This window comes from Anomaloglossus baeobatrachus, chromosome 8 (genome assembly GCF_048569485.1).
Source record: "Anomaloglossus baeobatrachus isolate aAnoBae1 chromosome 8, aAnoBae1.hap1, whole genome shotgun sequence".
Taxonomy (NCBI): domain Eukaryota; kingdom Metazoa; phylum Chordata; class Amphibia; order Anura; family Aromobatidae; genus Anomaloglossus; species Anomaloglossus baeobatrachus.
This window is the reverse complement of record NC_134360.1, coordinates 178,807,925-178,832,499: the sequence shown is the minus strand read 5'-3', so window position 1 is coordinate 178,832,499 and position 24,575 is coordinate 178,807,925. Positions and strand designations below refer to the sequence as shown.

General features: G+C 49.3%; 1 protein-coding gene across 3 annotated transcripts in view; it reads right to left on the bottom strand.

Annotated features, from left to right (window-relative positions):
• The window catches only part of LOC142249368 (dimethylaniline monooxygenase [N-oxide-forming] 2-like), a 261,688-nt gene that overhangs the window by 101,437 nt on the left and 135,676 nt on the right, over positions 1–24,575 (bottom strand). The window contains exon 1 of one of the 3 annotated variants that reach the window (XM_075320998.1): positions 4,918–4,937. The exons of the other annotated variants lie outside the window; for them this stretch is intronic. Within the exon in view, the coding sequence (XP_075177113.1) occupies positions 4,918–4,927 (10 nt within the window). The 5' untranslated portion in view covers positions 4,928–4,937. Of the gene's footprint in view, positions 1–4,917; positions 4,938–24,575 lie in introns of those variants that run through there. 3 annotated transcript variants of the gene reach the window in all.

The following is a 24,575-nucleotide window of genomic DNA, read 5'->3' as shown; positions in this document are numbered from 1 at the left end:
GACTGTAAAACAAAAGAAATTATTTTGTCCAGTATTAATTATCTTCTGATACACAATTTCTTTATGTTCAACAATTCATTTTTTCTACAGACCATAGGAGCCCCTATGGGGTCGCGCTTCTCACCATCATTAGCGATTTTGTTTGTCGCATGGTGGGAGGAGTTTGCAATCTTTTTCTGATAATAATGCTTTTAAAAATAATATTGTTTGGTATGGTAGATATGTCGACGACGTACTGATAATATGGCGTCAGGACGTCGTCGACATAGTTCCATTTTTCACGTATATTAATGACAATGATGTTGCTTTGAAATTCACCCATTCTGGTCCTACGCAAGAGGTTAATTTCTGGATATAACGGTGTTTGGTGATATTCAGAAACAAAAAGTACATTACCGCAATTACTGGAAACCCATCAGCGGTAAATCTATTTTGAGAGTGGATAGTCACCATCCTAGACAAACAATCATTTCTATACCCCGAGGAGAATTTATCCGTATCAGTAGAAATTGTTCCAATGAAAATGTTTCTTGAAGATAGTAAACTGACAACATCCCGGCTGTTAGAGGCTATAATAAGCATACTATATCAAAAGCTTTCAATAATGTAGTTGAAAAAAGAGTCACCCATAACCCTTTATGTATACAATCAGTCAAAAAAAACCACCAAGAAAACACATGGTGGAATTTATTTTAGCACTCCATTCAGCCGACAATTTGCGGAGCTAAAAAGAATAATAGAGACTAGAGAGGCATATTCCTATTCTTTATCAAGACCCCGTATTAAAACAGATTTAGAAAAATAAGATCACATGTGTAGCGAGAAAAGGTAGAGCTTAAAGCTATGTGCGCACTTTGCTTTTTTTCATGCGTTTCAGCAGCGTTTTGAGCTGCAACGTTTTAATGCAAAATTGCATGCATTTTGATTTCCAGGCAAAGTCTATGGAAAATAGGGATTTCTTGTGCGCACGATGCATTTACAAACGCTGCATTTTAGTTGCGGAAAATTTGACAAAATCTCTGCATTTGAAGAAGCAACATGTCAATTGTTTTTGCCATTTTGGCAGCGTTTTAATAACATTGAAGTCAATGAGAAATGTCTCAACGCATATTTTTCAAGAAAGAATGCGTTTTACTTGCTTTTTACTAGCGATCTGCATGTGTTTTTGACGTAATAAACGCAGGTCTTTTGGTCTCTCTCTCTGTCGGTCGATCTCTTTCTCTGTCTCTATCTCTCTCTCTGTCCATGTCGGTCTTTATAATAATACTAATAAATCTTTATTTTTATATAGTGCTAGCATATTCCGCAGCCCTTTACATACATCAGGAACACTGTCCCCATTGAGGCTCACAATTTAAATTCCCTATTTGTATGTGCGAGCCACCGTGCCTCTCTCATACTCACCGATCCACGATCATCGGCGCGGCGCTGTACGGCGTTCACACTGTGGCGGCTTCTCCTCTTTTAAAAATGCCGGCTACTCATTAATCCATCACGTATACCCTGCTTCCTCCACCCACCGGTGCCTATGATTGGTTGCAGTCAGACGCTCCCCCACGCTGAGTGACAGCTGTCTCACTGCAACCAATCACAGCTACCGGTGGGCGTGTCTATATTGAGCAGTTAAAAAAATAAATAAATAATTTACAAAACGACTTGCGGTCCCCCCAATTTGGATATGGGCCAGGGTAAAGCCACACGACTGAAGGCTGGTATTCTCAGGATGGGGAGCTCCACATTATGGGGAGCCCCGCAGCCTAACAATATCAGCCAGCAGCCGCCCGGAATTGCCACATCCATTAGATGCGACATTCCCGGGACTCTACCCGGCTCATCTCGAACTGCCCTGGTGCGGTGGCAAACGGGGTAATAAGGAGTTAATGGCAAGAGCCCATAGCTGCCACAAAGTCCTAGGTTAATCATGGCAGGCGTCTCCCCGAGATACATTCCATGATTAACCTGTAAGTTAAAGAAAATAAACACACACATCCAAAAAATCCTTTATTTGTAATGAAAGACAAACCCCCCCTCTTTCACCACTTTATTAATCCCTCAAAAACACTTCCGATGTAATCCACGCAAGGTCCCACGACGCTTCCAGCTCTGCTACATCAGAAGCTGACAGGAGCGGCAGTAGAACACCGCCGCTCCTGTGAGCTCCATGCAGCAACTGAAGTGAGTCGTGCGATCAGCTGTGCTGTCACTGAAGTTACTCACGGCCACCGCTCTCAGGTGGAGGACTGCAGCTGTGGCCGCGAGTAACCTGAGTAAAAGCACAGCTGATCGCGCGGCTCACTGCAGTCACTCAGGGGATTTGCGGTCACTGGTGAGTCCTTCACGTGTGACCGCAAATCAAGTCTCGGCACATGCACAGAGCTGTGCGATCACAATGAAGTTGGGTGAAGTTTCTCTGAGTTCATTCTGATCACGCGGCTCTGTCTCGCAGCCAGCCATGCTCTTTTTGACAGTACGGTCCCACTCGGCTCTGCTGCAAGTCTATGGGGATGCTGCAGAGCCGAGAGGGACCGCACTGTCAAAAATGTGCATTCTGGATGCCCCACTCTGTCTATGGCAGAGCAAGCATCCAGAATGCATGAATTCTCCAGGGATGTGCGCACGTTGCGTTCTGCCGAATGCGTCTCAGAACGCAGCTTTTTCGGCTGCGTTCTGAGATGCACAGGCAGTGACTTACATGCTGCGGAATTGAACACAACGTGCGCACATGGCCTTAAATAGTATGTTATCTAAAAGTCTTTATACAGCACCGCCCACCAACAAAACATAGTTATCAACTAAAGGTTTTTACAAATGTCACAGTATTAAGTGCAATGTTTGCAAGTATGTCAAAAGAAGCATTTGAGGGTTGTAACCCAGAGAGAGGCTTCAGTTTAGTGTAGGTTCCAGTAACGATATATGCCTTGTCGTGGCTACTGGGCAGATATTAAAATGGCCATTTTTGTATGCTAAATATCTACTTTTTTCCTAGATTTCCTTTGGCAATAATGTATATCTATATTCTTGCATACTTTAGCATTTCCGAGTGCAACTGTCCTTTTTTTGTTATAATATGTCATGTTCACTTTTGCACCTCTTCAGACTGCATGTTAGGGAGTGCTGTCAGCCTTTTTTGTCTAGATTATGGAGTCATGCCCATTGACTGTGCACCACTCCCCCATTAGCCACAGGTGATTTTATTCTTCAGTAGTAGGTTCCTACATGCCCATACATATTGAGGTTTGTAACCCAGAGAGAGGCTTCAGTTTAGTGTAGGTTCTCAGTAACGATATATGCCTTGATGTGGCTACTGGGCAAATATTAAAATTGCCATTTTTGTATGCTAAATATCTCAATTTTTTCTAGATTTCCTTAAGCAGTAATGCATGTCTATATTCTTGCATTCATTGTTTGTATGTTTTAGCATTTTAAAATGCAACTGTCCTTTTTTTGTTATTATATGTCATTTTCACTTTTGCACCTGTTCAGACTGCATTTTGGAAGTGCTATCAGCCTTTTTTGTTTAGCTGATTCATTCAGCCATCACGTGGCTTTAACAGCCGCGGGTCAATCTCAGATAGTAGCATTTAGGTGGGGGGGGTCATTCCATGTGCTTATCAGCGCCCATGTGTTGTCATGATAGCCGGGCGTCTGTTGATGTCCCAAATGCCAGTTATTACGAATCTCCTGCAAAAGCCAGCCTGTGATTCTAGCTATACATAGCAGTGCTAATGTAGTGCTATGCATAGCACTAAGGATCAGGCGATCACAGTTTCAAGTCTCCTAAGAGGACTATTAAATACAATGAAAAGTGAAAAAAAAAATTTTTAAAACTATGAAAAAATAAATAAAACAAAAGTTCAAATCATCATCCTTTACCCCATTAAAAAATCAAACATTTTTTTTAAAAATGCACACATTTGCTATTGCTGCATTCAGAAATGTACGATCTATCAAAATATTTAATAATCTGATCGGTGAACAGCCTAACGTGAAAAAAATCAAAACAACAGAATAAACTTTTTTGGCTGCCACAACATTCCAAAATGCAATTAAAGGTGATCAAAACATCATATCTACCCAAAAACGGTGTCACTAAAACGTAATCTCAGTGGACAAAGAATAAGCCACCACACAGCCACGGATAACAAAAAATTAAATTGTTGCAGGTGTCGGAAAGGGGCGACAAAAGCCACTTCAGTGCAGTGTTTACAAGCTAGACTTGAGAAGTATGGAAAACATGCTGTTTATTACCATCTTGTCAGTTAGGCTGGGGTCATACTGGCGTATAGCATCCAATGTGAGAGAATCTGATGCAATATGCGAGCATGAGAAAAGTGTCATTATACTGTGTTCTGATTATCTCGCATGAGGGAATCGGAGCATAGGTGCAGAGAAGAGGGAAAGATTAATTTTCCATCTCCTTCGCTGCATGTCTGTCCATATATTGGACAGCACTTGGATGACATCAGTGCAGTCCCATGTTTTGCACGCACCCATAGACTTGAACGGATGTGTGCTGTCCCAGATTCGCTGCCAATCTCAGTACGTTGCAATTTTTTTCTCATCCCAATTCAGCTTCAGAAAACAAATAGCAGATCTGCTCTTCCTCATTGAAAAACATTGATCAGAGTGCATTTCAATGTTTTCTACACTCCTCTATATTAATATTGTCAGTGTGAGCGAGTCCTTAGCAATTAACGCCTTAACGACCGTGGGCCGTAATATTATGTCCTAAGCCATATAGGTGTAATCACCTGCGGCTGCTGCGGGCAGCTGGCGGCGATCTGCGCACATGTCAGCTGATTTGAGCTGTCAAGGCATGGATGAACTCGTGCCTGTTAACCCTTAAATTGCGCTGTCAAAATATGACAGACCGATTTAAATGCCCATCACAGTAAATAACGGTAAATCTTCACTCACATGGCTCCATGGGGTGGTGCCGTGACGTGATTACTGTGAGCCGATGGTTGCCATGGTAGCACAGGGTCATGTGATGACTCCTGTAGCCCACATGACTCACTTCCTGTTTCACCTGGCCGAGTGCTGCTCTTAACAAGAGGTGACTATTTCTGCTGATCACAGCTGTGTAGTTGTGATCAACAGAAATGATTGAGCGATCAGACTGCTGATCCTTATAGTCCCCTATTATAATATGTCCTTGGTCGCCTCCCTTCGGTTACTGCGGCATTCGGCGGTGTGCCCGCGGTATTCCCCGCACATTTTTGATGATCTGATCAGCAGACATGTGTAGCTAAAAGGGGCAGATTGAACGGAGATCCACACGCACCTGATAACGGCTTAGATCGTGCTGTCAAACACTGACAGCATGATTTAAAGGGCCGTGGCGGGGATTGCGCCATTCCCCTCTGCCATCGGAGGCCCAGTGACGTGATCGGCACTCACTGGAGATGAGCATTTCTATTGGTCAGAGTGACGCAGCAGCGGATCGATATTTGTGCAGTTCATCTAAACAATGGGCGAAATCTGCAAGATCCATAGATAGCAAGATGGGATATAGATTTACATTAGCAGAACCCCCACATATATATATTTAATAATTTATGATCAGTAATCATATATCAGCCCATATTGGTGGATATGTTGTAGTTATTTTGTAAACCATGTTTCATTCTTCAAACATTTAATATTTGGTTTCTCAAGCTAGACTTCCAAATTTAGGAGTAAATGACAACTATATGTTAAATTATATTCAAAAGTTACATAAAAAGATCCTACAGAAGTTTTATTGATATTCTTATTTGTATAAAGTGAGTACCGTAATTATCATGATCTCATGAACAGCATCCATTATTAATTTGATCACTAAAGGGATTAAAGATTCAAACCCAATATGTAGTAGGTGTAATAATAATACTACTAATAATAATATTAGCAAATACCTCCAATTGGAAATGTAGTATAGTCTCCTGATTCATTATGTCGTTTAGTGGGCCGTAGGCGCCGGAGCGTGGGACAGCGTCGCCGGTAAATAATGAGGACGAGGCAAGAGCTCCGGTTGAGGTGTTTACTCACTGGTTAGGAGATTGCCTGAGATGTACTGGTTCACTGCTGGTAAGTCTCTGGTTATCCGGTGCAAGATCCAGGTGGTTACTGGTGTCAGTGTAAATGTCCTGTTTGTCCGCGCTGTCCAGCAATCAGCAGAAGGAACCTGGGCTGAGCTCCTGCTCTCAAGCCCCAGGCCCCGCAATGAAAATATGAGATGTCTGAAGTCCCACTAGCACTGGTGCTTTCCTGCACCCAGTCTGGTCTCATCGGACTTACCTTCAGAAAAGCTCACCATATGTCATGGCTACCTCCTCTTATACCATATGTGGCACCCGCCCCCCAGTGGTTGTCCTGGTGACCGGGAAGTCCCATGCTACTGGATGGCTAACACTCCCTGTCCACCCCAGTCCACTCCCCCCTCTGGGGAAGGCCTCTAACTGCATGTGTACTGTGTCTAGTGTGAGCACCGGCAATCTACCTGTCACTTACCACAGATAGATACTCAGTTTCAGTACCCTGTAGCAGCCAGAGCCTCAGGGGTGCTGCATACCCCAGCAGCAAACATCAACACTCCCGGGCTGCAAATACAAAAGCTCAGTGCATACCAGAACATTTTCTTATGCTTAATAATTGTAAAAATCTTCCCTTTTGGGAGGCAATATCAACATTTCAACATTCTGGTATTCAAGTCCAATTGCAACCTGCTAAACAAAAACACTTAAGCAGCATGCATGACTTTACTTTTTCTTGGCAACTGGAAGTGCTGGAGGGCTGCGGCCTGGTCTAGTCTGGATAGGTCGAGGGTGGATTCCGGTGGACAGGTCGGTGTGACCAGGGAAGGTGGCGCTCGGTTCTCTTAGGTCCTGCCATGCCTGCACATTAGGTAAGTGATATAGCCTTTCAAAACAACTCTACTACATTTCTAATTGGAAGTATTTGCTAATATTTTTATTACACCTACTACATATTGGGATAGGATCTTGGAGATGGGAATAACCCTTTAAGCCCGTGCTGTTGGCATGTATTAAGACAAAACATTATTTTAGCCTCCCTCTGTAGAAGCCGGCAATCAAGATTTCATCCCCTACTAGCTATTTTCATTCTAGAGATACCCATGGAATGAATGGCCTCAAAACTCCTGGATGCTCTTGGTTCATGTGTTTGGCGATCGAGGTATTACGTTCATTATGTATGTTGCCTGTTGGGAATACATTTTGCAGTTTGGGGCTCCCTCTTGTGGTCAGTGCTGATGGTGCAGTTGACTTGTGGAATGAGAGCCACACACCTGTAGAGGACTGGCAATCAGGCCTTTCAGATTGTGCCTATATAACTGAGTAGTTTTCTCCTGTTACTTGCCAGTGATCATTTGTTTTCCTGTGTGTTAAGGACATTCTGAAATCAGCCCTGTTCTCTACCAGAACTCCTCTCAAGATAAGTTGGTCTTTGTACCTCTGCTTATTGTTTCCACTTTCTTGTTTTTTTTTCTGTTTTGATACTATGGCTTGATTCTATTTTGCTTTTGTGGAGTTCCTGGTGGAATTGGATCATTCCCTGCTGAGAGTGTCTGTATATTTAGCTCCATGATTCTGCAATGTATTATGTTTTGTCATGCTTGATATTAAATTCAGTCCCTCATCTATATTAGTGTTTTTGGATCCCAGAAACATCAGAGTACTGATATAGTGGGGTAGAGGCCGTGTGGCCTCAGGGTTTTTCCATGTCAGGTGTACTGAGATTTTTTAGGGTTTTTACGGCTGCAGACAGTGCTCTTTCCTATCCTTTCCTATAAAGATAGTTTGGGCCTCATCTTTGCTGAAACCTGTTTTCTAACTTTGTATTGTGTTCTCCTATTTCACCGTAGCCTACACATGTGGGGGGCTATCTATATCTTTGGGGATTGCTCCGAAGCAGATTAGCTTTTCTTATAAATCTATCTGTAAGAATATTTAGTTCTCCGGCTGTGTCAAGACGACTAGGTCATCGTAGGCTTGTCCCATGGCTACTTCTAGTTATGTGTCAGGATTAGGTCTGCAGTCCGTTAAGGTTTCAGCCACTCTGAGTTTATGCATTTTTTGATCATCCTTGGTCCCTGAATCATAACAGTCGCCCATGTATCCCCCAAATACATTTCCGTATTTCTCTGTTTTACCTACATATTGATTTCCACAGAGGTCGCAAGTTGCCAAGTAGATGATGTCCTTGGTCTTGCAGTTGATAAAATCCATAATTTTGTGAGAGTCACCTATATTGGCACTCATGAAGAATTTACCAGTATTAAGTTGTTCACAGGAAACGCACAAGCCACACTTGAAACAGCCATTTGTTTTTTTGGGGGAGCCAAGTAGTAGGCCCTGGTGGTGAAGCAAAATGGCTATGCTGCACATGGTCACCAATAGAACAATTGTTTCAATAGATAATTATCGGTGCAGGTTCAACAGATGTACGGATTTTATCATCCATCCCAAGGATGCCTCAATGTCATATCAGAATCTCCCTCATCTTACTGGCCCCATTGGAAAATGTGGTGATGAGGCGGATTATTTCATCTCTACCCAATGGCTTCTGAACTGGTAGAAGAAGCTGGCTATGATCCTGTCTAAGAGAATGCTGATGCACTGCTCTCGATATTCTATCAGGATAGCCCTTTGAGATCTCAATCTGAGATCCTTGGCTTTTTGAACAAAATTGTTACAATCTGAACAGTTGCACCTCAAGCACATATATTGGCCCTTTGGAATACCATGTCTTAATGGAAGGGGATGCTGGCTATCCCAGCTCAGCAGGGCATTTGTCAATGTTGGTTTATGATAAATTGTAAATTTTAATGTGCCAGGAGAGGATATGGAAATGAGAATATCAAGAAATGGTAATCCAAAGGAGTCAATCACTGAGGTGAAGGCCAGCGCCACAGCGCCCTCACAAAACGGCTGCTCAATAGCAGAGGAGGGGCAGAGATGAGCGGCCGGAACATGCCGCCAACCTCCTTCCTTCCTCCTTTCTGATGGACGCAGGTAGGATGATGTTCGTCGTTCCTGCGGTGTCACACACAGCGATGTGTGGTGCCACAGGAACAACGAACAACCTGCGGAATGAAACACCAACGACATTATGATTTGGAGTGACGTGTCAACGATCAACGATTTTTGATGTTTTTGAGATCGTTGATCGACGCTCCTAGCTGTCACACGCTCTCGATGTCGCTAACGACGCCGGATGTGCGTCACAAACACCGTGACCCCGACGATATATCGTTAGCGATGTCGCAGCATGTAAAACACCCTTAAGACATTGGATTGCAGATATTAAGGTATCATTTTGTTCTACTTTCTATGACCTCCATGCCCACTTAGGAGGGTTGATCCTACTGACACATTGAATTAGTTATGGGACAACTCAATAACTACAGTGTTTGTAAGCAGAGCTGGTGCATATTCACAGTGAACCTCTAGAGACCTCCAATATCTATACTTCCTTCAAAGCAAATAGGCTCAAGATCTAAGGGCCGCTTTATGTCGCGGGCGGAGGAGGGGATGCTACGCTATCCCCACTGCTCGGGTCCGGCTGCTGCGGCTGCCGCTGCTCGGTGGTGGCTCGAGCGGTGGGCCGGATCCCGGGGACTCGAGCGGCGTTCCTCGCCCGTGAGTAAAAAGGGGATTTTGATTGTTGGGGTTTTGGTTATTGTCCGTGACGCCACCCACGGTTGTGGTGATATTGGTGACACCACCGTTGCTCTAGACGGGGATCCCGGGAGCGGTGACAGGGAGCAGCTTTGTTGTTAGTTCTCCCCTCCGTGGGTAGGGGGTTGGTTGTCCCGGGGCCCGGTGATGGGGTAGGGATGGATGGCAGGCAGGTTACGAGGCCTGGTGAGGTGCAGGGTCGCGGGGGCAGCGCTGTGCCGCACAGCACGGTGGTACTCACTCAGCCAATGATGAGGACACAGTTCTTGGTAAAACACAAGGCTGGATGGACGGGTCCCACAGGCGGCTGCGGACTTGTTTCTCCCGGCAGGTTGGTGATGATTGCCTTTCCCTGCACCTATGTACGGTAGATGGTTCCAATTGGTTCCCACCGGTAACCCGCTCCCCAGCTTGGATATGGGCTGGAGGAGCCCCTTTTGCCTGCAGGCGCTGGTACTGAGAAACGGTTGCCTTGGCGGTGGCGGTGTTTCCCTCACTTGGTTGGACTGTTGCCTTCTGTCGGGACTTGGCTGTTGGGAAACCCAGGAGGTTCCCTTCACTAACGAATTTGGCAAATTCACGGCAACTCCTAGCCTTGCCGGGGTCCGTAAGCCCCTGCCAGATGGTGCTGGCTTCTCTTTGCGTACCGGTCCGGTACCGCCGGGCCACCGCCCGTCCACGGTCCTTATGGTAGACTCCAATCAGCACACTCCTGCAGACGGTCACCACCGTCTGCCAACCTTGCTGTCCTGCCCGGGCCACACACCCGGACGCTGTCAGTTAGTTGCTCCACTACCACTTCTCCTCATTCCACTATCACCTCCAAAACTAATCTGTCTGTTTTCCCGCCTCCAGGACTGTGAACTCTTCGGTGGGCGGGACCAACCGCCTGGCCCACCCCCTGGTGTGAACATCAGCCCGTGGAGGAAGGCAACAAGGGTTTTATGTCTGACCTTGGTGTGCCTGCTGGGAGTGTGGGGTGTGTTGATGTTGTTCTCTGTGGCCCCTGGCTTGTCCAGGGCGCCACATTCCCCCTTAGTTAAATGCAGACCGTCCGCGGGCTGCCCGTCCATCACCGGTTTTATTTTCATAAACTGAAAAAATAGAAAAACGGTAAAACAGAATACATTTATAATAACATCTTCCCACATCGGGAGGTACTCTTACTTAAACGTTGCGAAACGGTTACGGCTTTCGCTCTCTCCCACCCAAGCAACCTGGCCCTGATGCTTCCCCTAAGCAAACAGGCATCACCCCTTGACCCCAGTCCTGCACAAGTTGCCCGAGCGGGTTCAGTCCTTTTCAGGGGACCCACGTCCATCGGGAACCCCTGAAACCCCCAGAGGATCGCCACTGGTTCCGGTGGTGGCTGGGCCCCAGCCTGCTCCACTGCGGGCCCTTCCTCCAATCTGCCTCTCCGGAGGGCGGTAACGGTAGAAGCCACAACAACATTATTTACATGCCACTAGTTTGTGTTTGCCCTGCTAGTTCTCGGGCCTGTTCATAAGGAGTTCCTTATGCAAAATGGTGAAGGGGGTCCCAACGGGGACCAGTTGCCGGCAACGACCGGTTCAAATCTGCAGCAAATCAGGTGAACTTCATCGATAGATTATTTACTTATCATTCATCTTCCAAAACTTTAAACAGCACTCTGGTGGTCCCAACAGGGGACGATGACAACGGAATTTCCGCTGCCCTTACTCAGAGTCCTCGGCATCACTTGGGGGAGGGAGCGCGGTGCACACACGGGCCTCCTGGCTGCCCCTCAACTTCGGCATCCAGCGCAAACCACCCCCTCTCCCCACAGTGCCGGGTGTACTGTACCAAGTCGCCCGGCATCAGGTTACGGCCTGGGTGCTCCTCCGGCAGGTGGGCATTAACATCCCGCCGGGCTATGAATACTTCGGCCTCCAGGCCCGGTTCGTATATGAAGCCATAGCCCCGGCGGACATCAAACCGCCTTACCTGCCCTTCATACAGGGGGCCCCGGACATGGAAGGTCGCTTGCCTCAGGCTCTCCTTCTCCCGGATTGTCCGGGCACCATCTCTGCCTTCTTCTTCTCCCATTCGGCAATCTCCGGGCCCAGCGGTGTCGGCTCCCTATCCCAGTACGGTGCTGCTGCGAGCTCCGGCGCACGGGTCGGGCCCCGCGAGACCTTTTGGACACTGCCCACTGCTGGTGATCTGGGTGGAAGGTCTCGCGGTGACTACCTGGGACACCGCCCTGCAGCGACAACCCGGCGCAACCTCAGCCGAGGTGTGGGGGGAATGGGCACAGGGGCTTTCCTCCGCTGGGCCTTCGGCACGGAGCGGCATGTTGGCTCCGGCTCGGGGAATCTTTCAGGGGATGCCTCTGGCTCAGGCTTCCGGGCTTTCCACGGTAGCACCTCCGGTCGGCTACGGGCTCCGGCTACAGGTCGGTCCGCCTGGGTGGACATGCGGGGTATCGCTACCGGTTGCGGGGGTAGCGGGCCTAGTGGCGGGGTCACGGCAGCCGGGACGGGTGGCGAGGGAAGCAGCATGGCGAGGGGGTTCAGACCGGGTCCCGCAGCCGCGATGACCGACCCACTAGGGGTATCGGGGCGTGGGTCACTCAACCTCCCTTCCGCAACTTCCTCCTCGCGTCTCCGCACGGTCGCTATGACCTCCGTCATGTCGGTCTCCCACTCTTCCAAGAGGAGCTGCATTTTGACCTGCAGCATTTGTTGGAGCTGCGCGGTCCGGATCTCCACCCACGCCGCGGTTCCAGGCGCGGGGGCCACGGTGCTACGGGACGGCATGTACCTGGCGTCCCTGCTTTTATAGCCGCGCTCACATGCGACCAGCCGCCATTTCGTCCCCCTTAGCCTCTTTCCGGCTCCTCCTCTACAGGGGCGGGGTTTTGGCCTTCGCGCCTCCACTACTCGAGGAGATGCTCGAGCGGGAATTCTTCGCGCCCAAGATGGTGGCTTCACAAATTTTCCGGCCGGACACCTCCGGCGGTAACAAGGCGCACCTCTACCAGACGGCAGAGCGGTAGGATCCTGTTCGTGACGCCAAGTTGTCGCGGGCGGAGGAGGGGACGCTACGCTCTCCCCACTGCTCGGGTCCGGCTGCTGCTGTGGCTGCCGCTGCTTGGTGGTGGCTCGAGCGGTGGGCCGGATCCCGGAGACTCGAGCGGCGTTCCTCGCCCGTGAGTGAAAAGGGGATTTTGATTGTGGGGGTTTTGGTTATTGTCCGTGACGCCACCTACGGTTGTGGTGATATTGGTGACACCACCGCTGCTCTAGACGGGGATCCCGGGAGCGGTGACAGGGAGCAGCTTTGTTGTTAGCTCTCCCCTCCGTGGGTAGGGGGTTGGTTGTCACGGGGCCCGGTGATGGGGTAGGGATGGATGGCAGGCAGGTTACGGGGCCTGGTGAGGTGCAGGGTCGCGGGGGCAGCGCTGTGCCGCCCGGCACGGTGGTACTCACTCAGCCAATGATGAGAACACAGTTCTCGGTAAAACACACGGCTGGATGGATGGGTCCCACAGGCGGCTGCGGTGTTGTTTCTCCCGGCAGGTTGGTGATGACTGCCTTTCCCTGCACCTATGTACGGTAGATGGTTCCAATGGGTTCCCACCGGTAACCCGCTCCCCAGCTTGGATATGGGCTGGAGGAGCCCCTTTTGCCCGCAGGCGCTGGCCCTGAGAAACGGTTGCCTTGGCGGTGGCGGTGTCTCCCTCCCTTGGTTGGACTGTGGCCTTCTGTCGGGACTTGGCTGTTGGGAAACCCAGGAGGTTCCCTTCACTAACGAATTTGGCGACTCCTAGCCTTGCCGGGGTCCGTAAGCCCCTGCCAGATGGTGCTGGCTTCTCTTTGCGTACCAGTCCGGCCACCGCCCATCCACGGACCTTACGGTAGACTCCAGTCAGCCACTCCTGCAGACGGTCACCACCGTCTGCCAACCTTGCTGTCCCGCCCGGGCCACACACCCGGACACTGTCAGTTAGTTGCTCCACTACCACTTCTCCTCCTTCCACTTTCACCTCCAAAACTAATCTGTCTGTTTTCCCCGCCTCCAGGACTGTGAACTCCTCGGTGGGCGGGACCAACCGCCTGGCCCACCCCCTGGTGTGAACATCAGCCCCTGGAGGAAGGCAACAAGGGTTTTATGTCTGACCTCGGTGTGCCTGCTGGGAGTGTGGGGTGTGTTGATGTTGTTCTCTGTGGCCCCTGGCTTGTCCAGGGCACCACACTTTACACGCTGCAACATCACTAGCATTTGCTAGCGATGTCGAGCGCGATAGCACCCGCCCCCGGGTACGGCCGATATGTGAGGATCACTGCCGTAGCGAACATTATTCTTACGGCAGCGTCACATGTACAAACTTGTTCAGCGACGTCGCTGTGACTGCCAAACAAGCCCTCCCTCAAGGGGGAGGTGCGTTTGGTGTCACCATGACATCACTAAGCAGCCAGCCAATAGAAGCGGAGGGGCGGAGATGAGCGAGACGTAACATCCTGTCCACCTTCTTCTTTCCTCATTGCCGGCGGATGCAGGTATGGTGAGGTTCCTCGTTCCTGCGGTGTCACACATAGCGATGTGTGCTGCCGCAGGAACGACGAACAACATCGTACCTGCAGCTGCAACGATAATTGGGAATGGACCCCCATGTCACCGATTAGCGATTTTGAACGTTTTTGCAACGATTGAAAATCGCTCATAGGTGTCACATGCAACAACATCGCTAACGCGGCCGGATGTGTGTCACAAATTCCGTGACCCCAACGACATCGCTTCAGCGTGTAAAGCGGCCCTTAGTCTATCTATGCCTTGATAACTCCCAAGTTGCTAAAGGCCCCGTCACACTAAGCAACATCGCTAGCAACATCGCTAGCAACATCGCTGCTAACGAACAACTTTTGTGACGTTGCTAGCGATGTTGCTGTGTGTGACATCCAGCAACAACCTGGCCCCTGCTGTGAGGTCGTTGGTTGTTGCTGAATGTCCTGGGCCATTTTTTAGTTGTTGCTGTCCCGCTGTGAAGCACAGATCGCTGTGTGTGACAGCGAGACAGCAACAACTAAATGTGCAGGCAGCAGGAGCTGGCTTCTGCAGAGGCTGGTAACCAATGTAAACATCGGGTAACCAAGAAGCCCTGTCCTTGGTTACCCGATATTTACCTTTGATACCAGCCTCCGCCGCTCTCACTGTCAGTGCCGGCTCCTGCTCTGTGCACGTGTAGCTGCAGCACACATTGGGTAATTAACCCCATGTGTGCTGTAACTAGGAGAGCAAGGAGCCAGCGCTAAGCAGTGTGCGCTGCTCCCTGCTCTGTGCACATGTAGCTGCAGCACACATCGGGTAATTAACCCCATGTGTGCTGTAACTAGGAGAGCAAGGATCCAGCGCTAAGCGGTGTGCGCTGTTCCCTGCTCTGTGCACATGTAGCTGCAGCACACATCGGGTAATTAACCCGATGTGTGCTGTAACTAGGAGAGCAGGGAGCCAGCGCTCAGTGTGCGCTGCTCCCTGCTCTCTGCACGTGTAGCTGCGTGAGCTGGTAACCAAGGTAAATATCGGGTTGGTTACCCGATATTTACCTTATTTACCAAGCGCAGCATCTTCCACGCGGCGCTGGGGGCTGGTCACTGGTTGCTGGTGAGCTCACCAGCAACTTGTGTAGCCACGCTCCAGCGATCCCTGCCAGGTCAGGTTGCTGGTGGGATCGCTGGAGCGTCGCAGTGTGACATCTCACCAGCAACCTCCTAGCAACTTACCAGCGATCCCTATCGTTGTTGGGATCGCTGGTAAGTTGTTTAGTGTGACTGGACCATTACTCTAGTGATAGCAGATGTTTTTGTCGCGGGCAGGGAGGAGGGTGTCAGCACTGCGCTCCCCCCCTCTGCTCGGGTCCGGCTGCTGCTGCTCAGTGGTGGCTCGAGCGGTGGGCCGGATCCCGGGGGTTCTCGAGCGGCGCTCCTCGCCCGTGAGTGAAAGGGGATTGGGTTTTGGGATATAGTCTATTGTCCGTGACGCCACACACGGTTGTGGTGATCTGTTAGCACCACTGCTGCTCGGTGTGGGGATCCCGGGAATGATAGTGTGAAGCAGCAAGTTGTTGTGTTGCCCCTCCGTGGGTAGGGGTTGGTGATCCCGGGGCCCAGTGTTGAGGTGGGAGATGCAGGGCTTGGTGGGCGCAGGGACGCGGGGGCAGCGCTGTGCCTTGCGGCACTGTGGTACTCACTCAGCCTGAGATGTTGACACAGTTCTCGGTAAAACACACGGCTGGAAAGACGGTTCCCACGGACGGCTGCACTTGCTTTCCCCAGTAGGTGACGGTGATGTCCCTTTTCCTGCACCTAATGTTGTTGATGGTCTCGATGGGTTCCCACCGGTAACCCGCTCCCCGGCTTCAAGCTGGACCGGAGGAGCTCTACTCTTTGCCCGCAGGCGCTGGCCCTTAGAAACTGGTGCCCTGGCGGTGGCGGTGTCTTTACTGTAATGGTTGGGCTGTTGCCTTCAATCGGGACTTGGTTGTTGGGAGACAGACGTCCCCTTCACTGATGGATTCGGCAAATTATGGCGACTCCTAGCCTTGCCGGGGTCCGAGAGGCCCCTGCCCTGGTGCTGACTGTCCTTTGTACACTGCTCCAGACCGCCGGGCCACCACCCGTCCGCGGTCCTTCCAGGAACTTCCAAACGGTCACCCCTCCGGACAATCACCGCCGTTGCTGACCTTGCTGACTCTGTCCTGCACACAGCTGGACTAACTTCAGGCTTTTCTACTCTCACTTTTACTCTTTTCTTCTTTGCTCCACTACTACTCCACTTTCACTTCACTTAGCTCCTCTACCACTTCACTGTTTACTCCTCCACCTCCCTGACTTCACTCAAGCTCCCCCTGAGCTAATCTGCCTGGTTCTTCCTGCCTCCAGGGCTGTGTTCTCCTCGGTGGGCGGAGCCAACCGCCTGGCCCACCCCCTGGTGTGAACATCAGCCCCTGGAGGAAGGCAACAAGGATTTTGGTTAGCTGTGGTGTTCCTAACTGGGGTGTAGGGTGTGGTGGTGTGATGACCTGTGACCCCTGGCTTGCCCAGGGCATCACATTTTCTCCATGGTGTTATCTACAACATGAAGAAAATATGTGATCAATTTGTTTGTAACTTGGTGACTAGAAAAAATATACATACTCTGTACATCAGCACATTGCAATTAATGAATGCATGAACTTCACTATTCCTATAGACATTAAAAATGTAAGGAACTTAAATAAACATTTTATTTTTATTTAAAGGCATAAAGCCATCCAACCACATCATGGTGACCTCATTTTGGATGATCCCTATCACTAATGTCCTACTTCTTCACGTGCCAAGCCAGGCGTCATCTCAACTGAGGAAGCACCCTCATCTACTCATCTCTTCCAAACAAGACTTTAAATACTAGCTACAGTTAGGTCCAGAAATATTTGGACAGTGACACAATTTTCGCGAGTTGGGCTCTGCATGCCACCACATTGGATTTGAAATGAAACCTCTACAACAGAATTCAAGTGCAGATTGTAACGTTTAATTTGAAGGTTTGAACAAAAATATCTGATAGAAATTGTAGGAATTGTACACATTTCTTTACAAACACTCCACATTTTAGGAGGTCAAAAGTAATTGGACAAATAAACCAAACCCAAACAAAATATTTTTATTTTCAATATTTTGTTGCGAATCCTTTTGAGGCAATCACTGCCTTAAGTCTGAAACCCATGGACATCACCACACTCTGGGTTTCCTCCTTCTTAATGCTTTGCCAGGCCTTTACAGCCGCAGCCTTCAGGTCTTGCTTGTTTGTGGGTCTTTCCGTCTTAATTCTGGATTTGAGCAAGTGAAATGCATGCTCAATTGGGTTAAGATCTGGTGATTGACTTGGCCATTGCAGAATGTTCCACTTTTTTGCACTCCTGAACTCCTGGGTAGCTTTGGCTGTATGCTTGGGGTCATTGTCCATCTGTACTATGAAGCGCCGTCCGATCAACTTTGCGGCATTTGGCTGAATCTGGGCTGAAAGTATATCCCGGTACACTTCAGAATTCATCCGGCTACTCTTGTCTGCTGTTATGTCATCAATAAACACAAGTGACCCAGTGCCATTGAAAGCTATGCCTGCCCATGCCATCACGTTGCCTCCACCATGTTTCACAGAGGATGTGGTGTGCCTTGGATCATGTGCCGTTCCCTTTCTTCTCCAAACTTTTTTCTTCCCATCCTTCTGGTACAGGTTGATCTTTGTCTCATCTGTCCATAGAATACTTTTCCAGAACTGAGCTGGTTTCATGAGGTGTTTTTCAGCAAATTTAACTCTGGCCTGTCTATTTTTGGAATTGATGAATGGTTTGCATCTAGATGTGAACCCTTTGTATTTACTTTCATGGAGTCTTCTCTTTACTGTTGACTTAGAAACAGATACACCTACTTCACTGAGAGTGTTCTGGACTTCAGTTGATGTTGTGAACGGGTTCTTCTTCACCAAAGAAAGTATGCGGCGATCATCTACCACTGTTGTCATCCGTGGACGCCCAGGCCTTTTTGAGTTCCCAAGCTCACCAGTCAATTCCTTTTTTCTCAGAATGTACCCGACTGTTGATTTTGCTACTCCAAGCATGTCTGCTATCTCTCTGATGGATTTTTTCTTTTTTTTCAGCCTCAGGATGTTCTGCTTCACCTCAATTGAGAGTTCCTTAGACCGCATGTTGTCTGGTCACAGCAACAGCTTCCAAATGCAAAACCACACACCTGTAATCAACCCCAGACCTTTTAACTACTTCATTGATTACAGGTTAACGAGGGAGACGCCTTCAGAATTAATTGCAGCCCTTAGAGTCCCTTGTCCAATTACTTTTGGTCCCTTGAAAAAGAGGAGGCTATGCATTACAGAGCTATGATTCCTAAACCCTTTCTCCGATTTGGATGTGAAAACTCTCATATTGCAGCTGGGAGTGTGCACTTTCAGCCCATATTATATATATAATTGTATTTCTGAACATGTTTTTGTAAACAGCTAAAATAACAAAACTTGTGTCACTGTCCAAATATTTCTGGCCCTGACTGTATGTCTTGTTTCTTTTCCCTTCCCCTTTTCAGATGAAGACTGGAGTCACAAGTAGGAAATTAGTCATTAGATCAATCATGATCAGCTGGAACATTATAGTTAGGGCACTGCTCCTGTCTCTCTCTTCGATTCAGGCCTCAGTATAGTAAATCAGAGAAAACACAAGAAATAATAAGCTGCTTATCTCTGTTTATTTTTCCTGTGTTTGAAAGTTAAGGCCCCGTCACACTAAGCAACATCGCTAGCAACATCGCTGCTAACGAACAACTTTTGTGACGTAGCAGCGATGTTGCTAGTGATGTCGCTGTGTGTGACATCCAGCAACAACCCGGCCCCTGCTGTGAGGTCGTTGGTTGTTGCTGAATGTCCTGGGCCATTTTTTAGTTGTTGCTCTCCCGCTGTGAAGCACAGATCGCTGTGTGTGACAGCGACAGAGCAACAACTGAATGTGCAGGCAGCAGGAGCCGGCTTCTGCGGAGGCTGGTAACCACGGTAAACATCGGGTAACCAAGAAGCCCTGTCCTTGGTTACCCGATATTTACCTTCGTTACCAGCCTCCGCCGCTCTCACACTGTCAGTGCCGGCTCCTGCTCTGTGCACATGTAGCAGCAGGACACATCGGGTTAATTAACCCGATGTGTGCTGTAGCTAGGAGAGCAGGGAGCCAGCACTAAGCATTGTGCGCTGCTCCCTGCTCTGTGCACATTTAGCTGCAGTACACATCGGGTAATTAACCCGATGTGTGCTGTAGCTAGGAGAGCAGGGAGCCAGCACTAAGCATTGTGCGCTGCTCCCTGCTCTGTGCACATTTAGCTGCAGTACACATCGGGTAATTAACCCGATGTGTGCTGTAACTAGGAGAGCAGGGAGCCAGCGCTCAGTGTGCGCTGCTCCCTGCTCTCTGCACGTGTAGCTGCGTGCGCTGGTAACCAAGGTAAATATCGGGTTGGTTACCCGATATTTACCTTAGTTACCAAGCGCAGCATCTTCCACGCGGTGCTGGGGGCTGGTCACTGGTTGCTGGTGAGCTCACCAGCAACTCGTGTAGCGACGCTCCAGCGATCCCTGCCAGGTCAGGTTGCTGGTGGGATCGCTGGAGCGTCGCAGTGTGACATCTCACCAGCAACCTCCTAGCAACTTACCAGCGATCCCTATCGTTGTTGGGATCGCTGGTAAGTTGTTTAGTGTGACTGGACCTTTTGCCTTTAGTTAGGGCAGAGTCACACTGGCGTACAGTATGACTCACATGTGTACATTGCACTCGGCTTCATTTAAGACAATGCTGCAGCTTACATCTGCAAGTTTTCTTCAGCCCTAATCGGACTGAGGAAAAAATTCACAGCACGCTGCGATTGTCTGTGAGTCTCTCATCACACGCACTCATACAAGTCTATGGGTGCGATTGAAACGTCAGACTACACTCGGATGGTGTCGCGGGCGGAGAGGGGTTTTTAGGGAACGCTGCTCGCCTGGGGGAATCTCTGGCGCTTGGGTCTGGTGCTTCTGCTCCTCGGTGGCTGGAGCACGGGGCCGGACCCGGGGGCTCAAGCAGCGCCTCCTCGCCCATGAGTGAAAAGGGGGGAGGTTTGGTGGTGGGATGTCGGTTTTGACGCCACCCACGGGGTTGTGGTGATGGTGGGCACCACCGCTGCTGGTGACGGGGGTTCCCGAGAGCGATGGCGGGGAGCAGCTGAGGTGCTGGCCCCTCCGTGGGTAGGGGCGGTTGGTCCCAGGGCCCCGGTTGGGGGTTTGGATGGATGGATGTTGGTGGGCAGGTGCCGATGTGGGGAGGCAGAGCGGATGCGGGGCAGTGGTGCAGCGCTGTGCCGGATGGCACTGGTGTACTCAGATAGTCAATGACAGAGTCTCTGGTAAACCAAAGTGCTGGATGGACGGGGCCCACAGTCGGCTGCAGCTTCTTCACTCTCCCCGGACGGGTTGGTGGCGGCTGTCTTTCCCTGCACCTGTGTGTAAGTGTTTGACCCCTATGGATTCCCACGGGTGGTCCGCTCCCCGGCTTGTACGTGTCGGGAGAGCCCGTTTTGCCCACAGGTGCTGGCCCTTGGATCTCTGGCCGTTGGTGGTGGCTCTTATCCGGACGGGTTGGGCTGTTGCCTTCTGACGGGACTTGGGTGGGAATGAACCCCTGAGGTCCAGACCGCAATCAGAGAATTTGACCGTTACGGTGGCTTCTGAGCCTAGTCGGGGTCTGAGTACCCTGCCTTGGTGCTTAGCTTCAATCCGCTCCCTGGTTCGGTACCGGCGGGCCACCGCACGACCCCGGTTCTACGGTTCCGCGGACGTCCACTTCCTCCTGCAGACGGCCACCACCGTGTGCCGACCTTGATAATGGTGCCTGGGCTCCGACCCAGACACTCATAGTCTCTCCACTTCAACCTCCAACTCCACTTCACTTGAACTCCAAACGCTAACTGTTTTTCCTGCCTCCAGGCCTGTGAACTCCTTGGTGGGTGGGGCCAACCGCCTGTCTCCGCCCCACCTGGTGTGGACATCAGACCCTGGAGGAGGCAACAAGGTTTTTTGTTTGACGGATGGTCCCTACCAGGGAAGGGGGTGTGTATGTGTGTGATGGTGTTCTGTGACCCCTGGGGTCCAGGGCATCACAATGGCATCCAAGTGCAGTGCGATATACGCACAGGCTGACAATGGAGGAGATGGAGAGATCACAGGATTGGATCACAGTTGCATAACATTTGGCTCATGCTCGCAACAGAGCACGAGTCGAGGGTCATTACCATATTGCATCCGATGCTCTCGCATCACATGCTATATGCTAGTGTGACTCCAGCCTCAATTAAAAAGTATCCATGTTAAATGCAAGGTCTCTTATCAGTCATAAGGATTATGCCTGTCATTGGGGTGCTACACTGGCCCTAAGGCTGGGGGCCCTACGCTCTACCTGACCATGGAGGTACCGTTGATGGTAGGGAGGTCCAGGTCTCCACCCTCTCTGACCCTGTGCTAATACCCCGCGTACCACCAACCCCGGGATGTGCAGGACACCAAGTAACTACCCCCCAAAGACACAGACAAGGGGATAAAACTGAAACAATTCACACTACTAATAAACACAGAGGAGAGACAAAATAACACCAGAGGGAATAAATCTCAGATGCCGGGATTTGGTTACGGAAAGCAGTAACTATCTTCGGCAGTCTCCTACTACACTCCTCAACTTTAAATAGACATAGGCCAGCTGGAGATAGTTATTAGCAGCCTGGCTCTCAGAAAATTGCACACATTTCTCCAAAAAGATTACCTATGGGAGCAGTGTAACAACTCACTTGATGCCCAGTCGAGCTGAGCACTTAAGAGAGACCAGGCTGCATGTCGGACTCTGCAATGTTAATTAAGTCCGACACTGTAGTAGTACTCCACGTGTGCAAAGCCGGACAGTCCAGCCTCCCGACTTCCTGTAAGACAGGAAATGGTGCGCTTCTGATGATTGACTTTTCAGGCTGCCAGCATGGTTGAACCACTGGTCTGAACTCGGCAATCTCCGATGTTGCAAGCAGAGGCAATTTAAGTTTGCAACATTGGAGGAGCACAGAGGCATTGAAACTAACCAGATCCAGCTATTCAGCCCACTTCAAAGCAGCAATTTCAATCACGCACTCTACGCATAGGAAACCGGCCACCTGTGGGATCATTTGTAATATGGAGAAAGAGCTGTAAACTATGGAACAAAAAATCCTTCAGGATTTTTAATGCGAGATGAATTACAAATTTACCTCTTTTATAAGCACATGGCAATTTTACCAATGTTATATTATGAGACAGTTCTTTTCATTTTTCATTGGTCAAAAAAAACCTACATTTTTTTCTAATACACACATATATATCTATATATATAATTGCCTTATTCTGTCTGTCTGTCTGTCTGTCTTGCTCCAAAATTGTGTCCTTACGGTAACACAAAGCTGATTGGCCGCTGGGCTCGCCATGGCCCCGTCCCCACACACGGATTGGCCGCTCACCTCGCCTCGGCTCCGCCCCCCCACGGATTGGTCGCTCGCCTCGGCCTGGCCCCGCCCTCCGCATGGATTGGCCGCTCGCCCCGGCCCTCCGCACGCATCGCCAGACATAACCTTGTGCTGCTGGGATCGTGACGGAGCCGGTGTACGCTGGTAACCATTATACACATCGGGTAACTAAGGTCCCTTAGTTACCCGATGTGTATCATAGTTACCAGTGTACACCGGCTCCGTCACGATCCCAGCAGCGCCAGACATAACCTTCCGATGCTGGGATTGTGACGGAGCCGGTGAACGCTGGTAACCATTATACACATCGGGTAACTAAGGTCCCTTAGTTACCCGATGTGTATCATAGTTACCAGTGTACACCGGCTCCGTCACGATCCCAGCAGCGCCAGACATACCCTTGTGCTGCTGGGATCGTGACGGAGCCGGTGTACGCTGGTAACCATTATACACATCGGGTAACTAAGGTCCCTTAGTTACCCGATGTGTATCATATATAAGAAAGAGCAGAAGTGTGCAAACAAGAGGGATACTCCAATTTATATAGAAAGACAATCTTTATTACAAAAAGTGAACACAGGATCACACACAGTTAAAAGCATTTAAAAGGCATATAGCCACATGTATCTACCAATCCAATCCTCTGTTGAGGTATGAAAAAACCCCTGCTCCCTAAGGGAAAACAATGGTGTGACACAGAGCAATATAATATATATAAGGGAACCGCCAAACAGTTTAGATTACAAATATATATGTATACCATACAAGGTCATTTAAGATTGCAAAAAAGAGATGGTACATAAAGCATATTATAAATTGCAAAGTCATATATTTTACTGAGTGGAGATAGTACCCAAAACATATTATTGAACATGCTGTAGTATTATATTATACAGAGCCACCATAAGGTCATAAGGGACTCTGCAAAGAATACAATTCCCCAAACAAGGTTCCCCATAAGAATAACCTATAGGTATAAAGATGTAAAGCTCTAGTCACCAGCCATTGCCAAATTACCCATAAGTTAGAGTAGCAGTGGGTATAGTCCCCACGCGTATCGTCACCGACTGGGGTGACTTCATCAGGGGTGGGTTCCCTGTGTCCACAAAGTACAGGTTTTAAATACCTGAAAATCCAGATACCAGCTGTGATGTTTTCAAATTGCGCGCCTCAGAAGCACCCGGCGTCCCGGAAATAGCTACTGCGCATACGCGAGATCATTTAGAAAGGAAGTGTTAGGTAACGGAGTACCGCGCATGCGCGGGACTCCGAAAAGATGGCGGCCGCCATAGAGAGAGACATATTTTAAGAATCGTAATAGATTTGATAAGAATATATTATTATATTATATGGAGGGCGAAACGGACGAGGGCAGAAAAGCAATCCACTCTCCACAAGCTATACCCCCTAGGGGTCCGTATAGGGAACTGCATGTACATACATGTGCACCCATATCTGTGTGCACATGCAAACCAACCCCCACAGAATGTATACACATATATATACATCACACAAGGCAAATATACCCATCACTCATCACTCTACCCATAATAGGGCATATTAAGCAGAAATCATATGCAGCTAGAGAATATAGCCCTGGGTGTTCCCACACAGGATCCCCATAATAAGCACACATGTGTATACACAGCCCAGAAACGAAGAGTTAAGGACTCTATAGCCCAATGAGCAACCATGGCCCCTCATCATAGGGCCTCATGATCTTCACATACTGGTCACATAGAGACAATAGAGTCCTTAACTCTTCGTTTCTGGGCTGTGTATACACATGTGTGCTTATTATGGGGATCCTGTGTGGGAACAC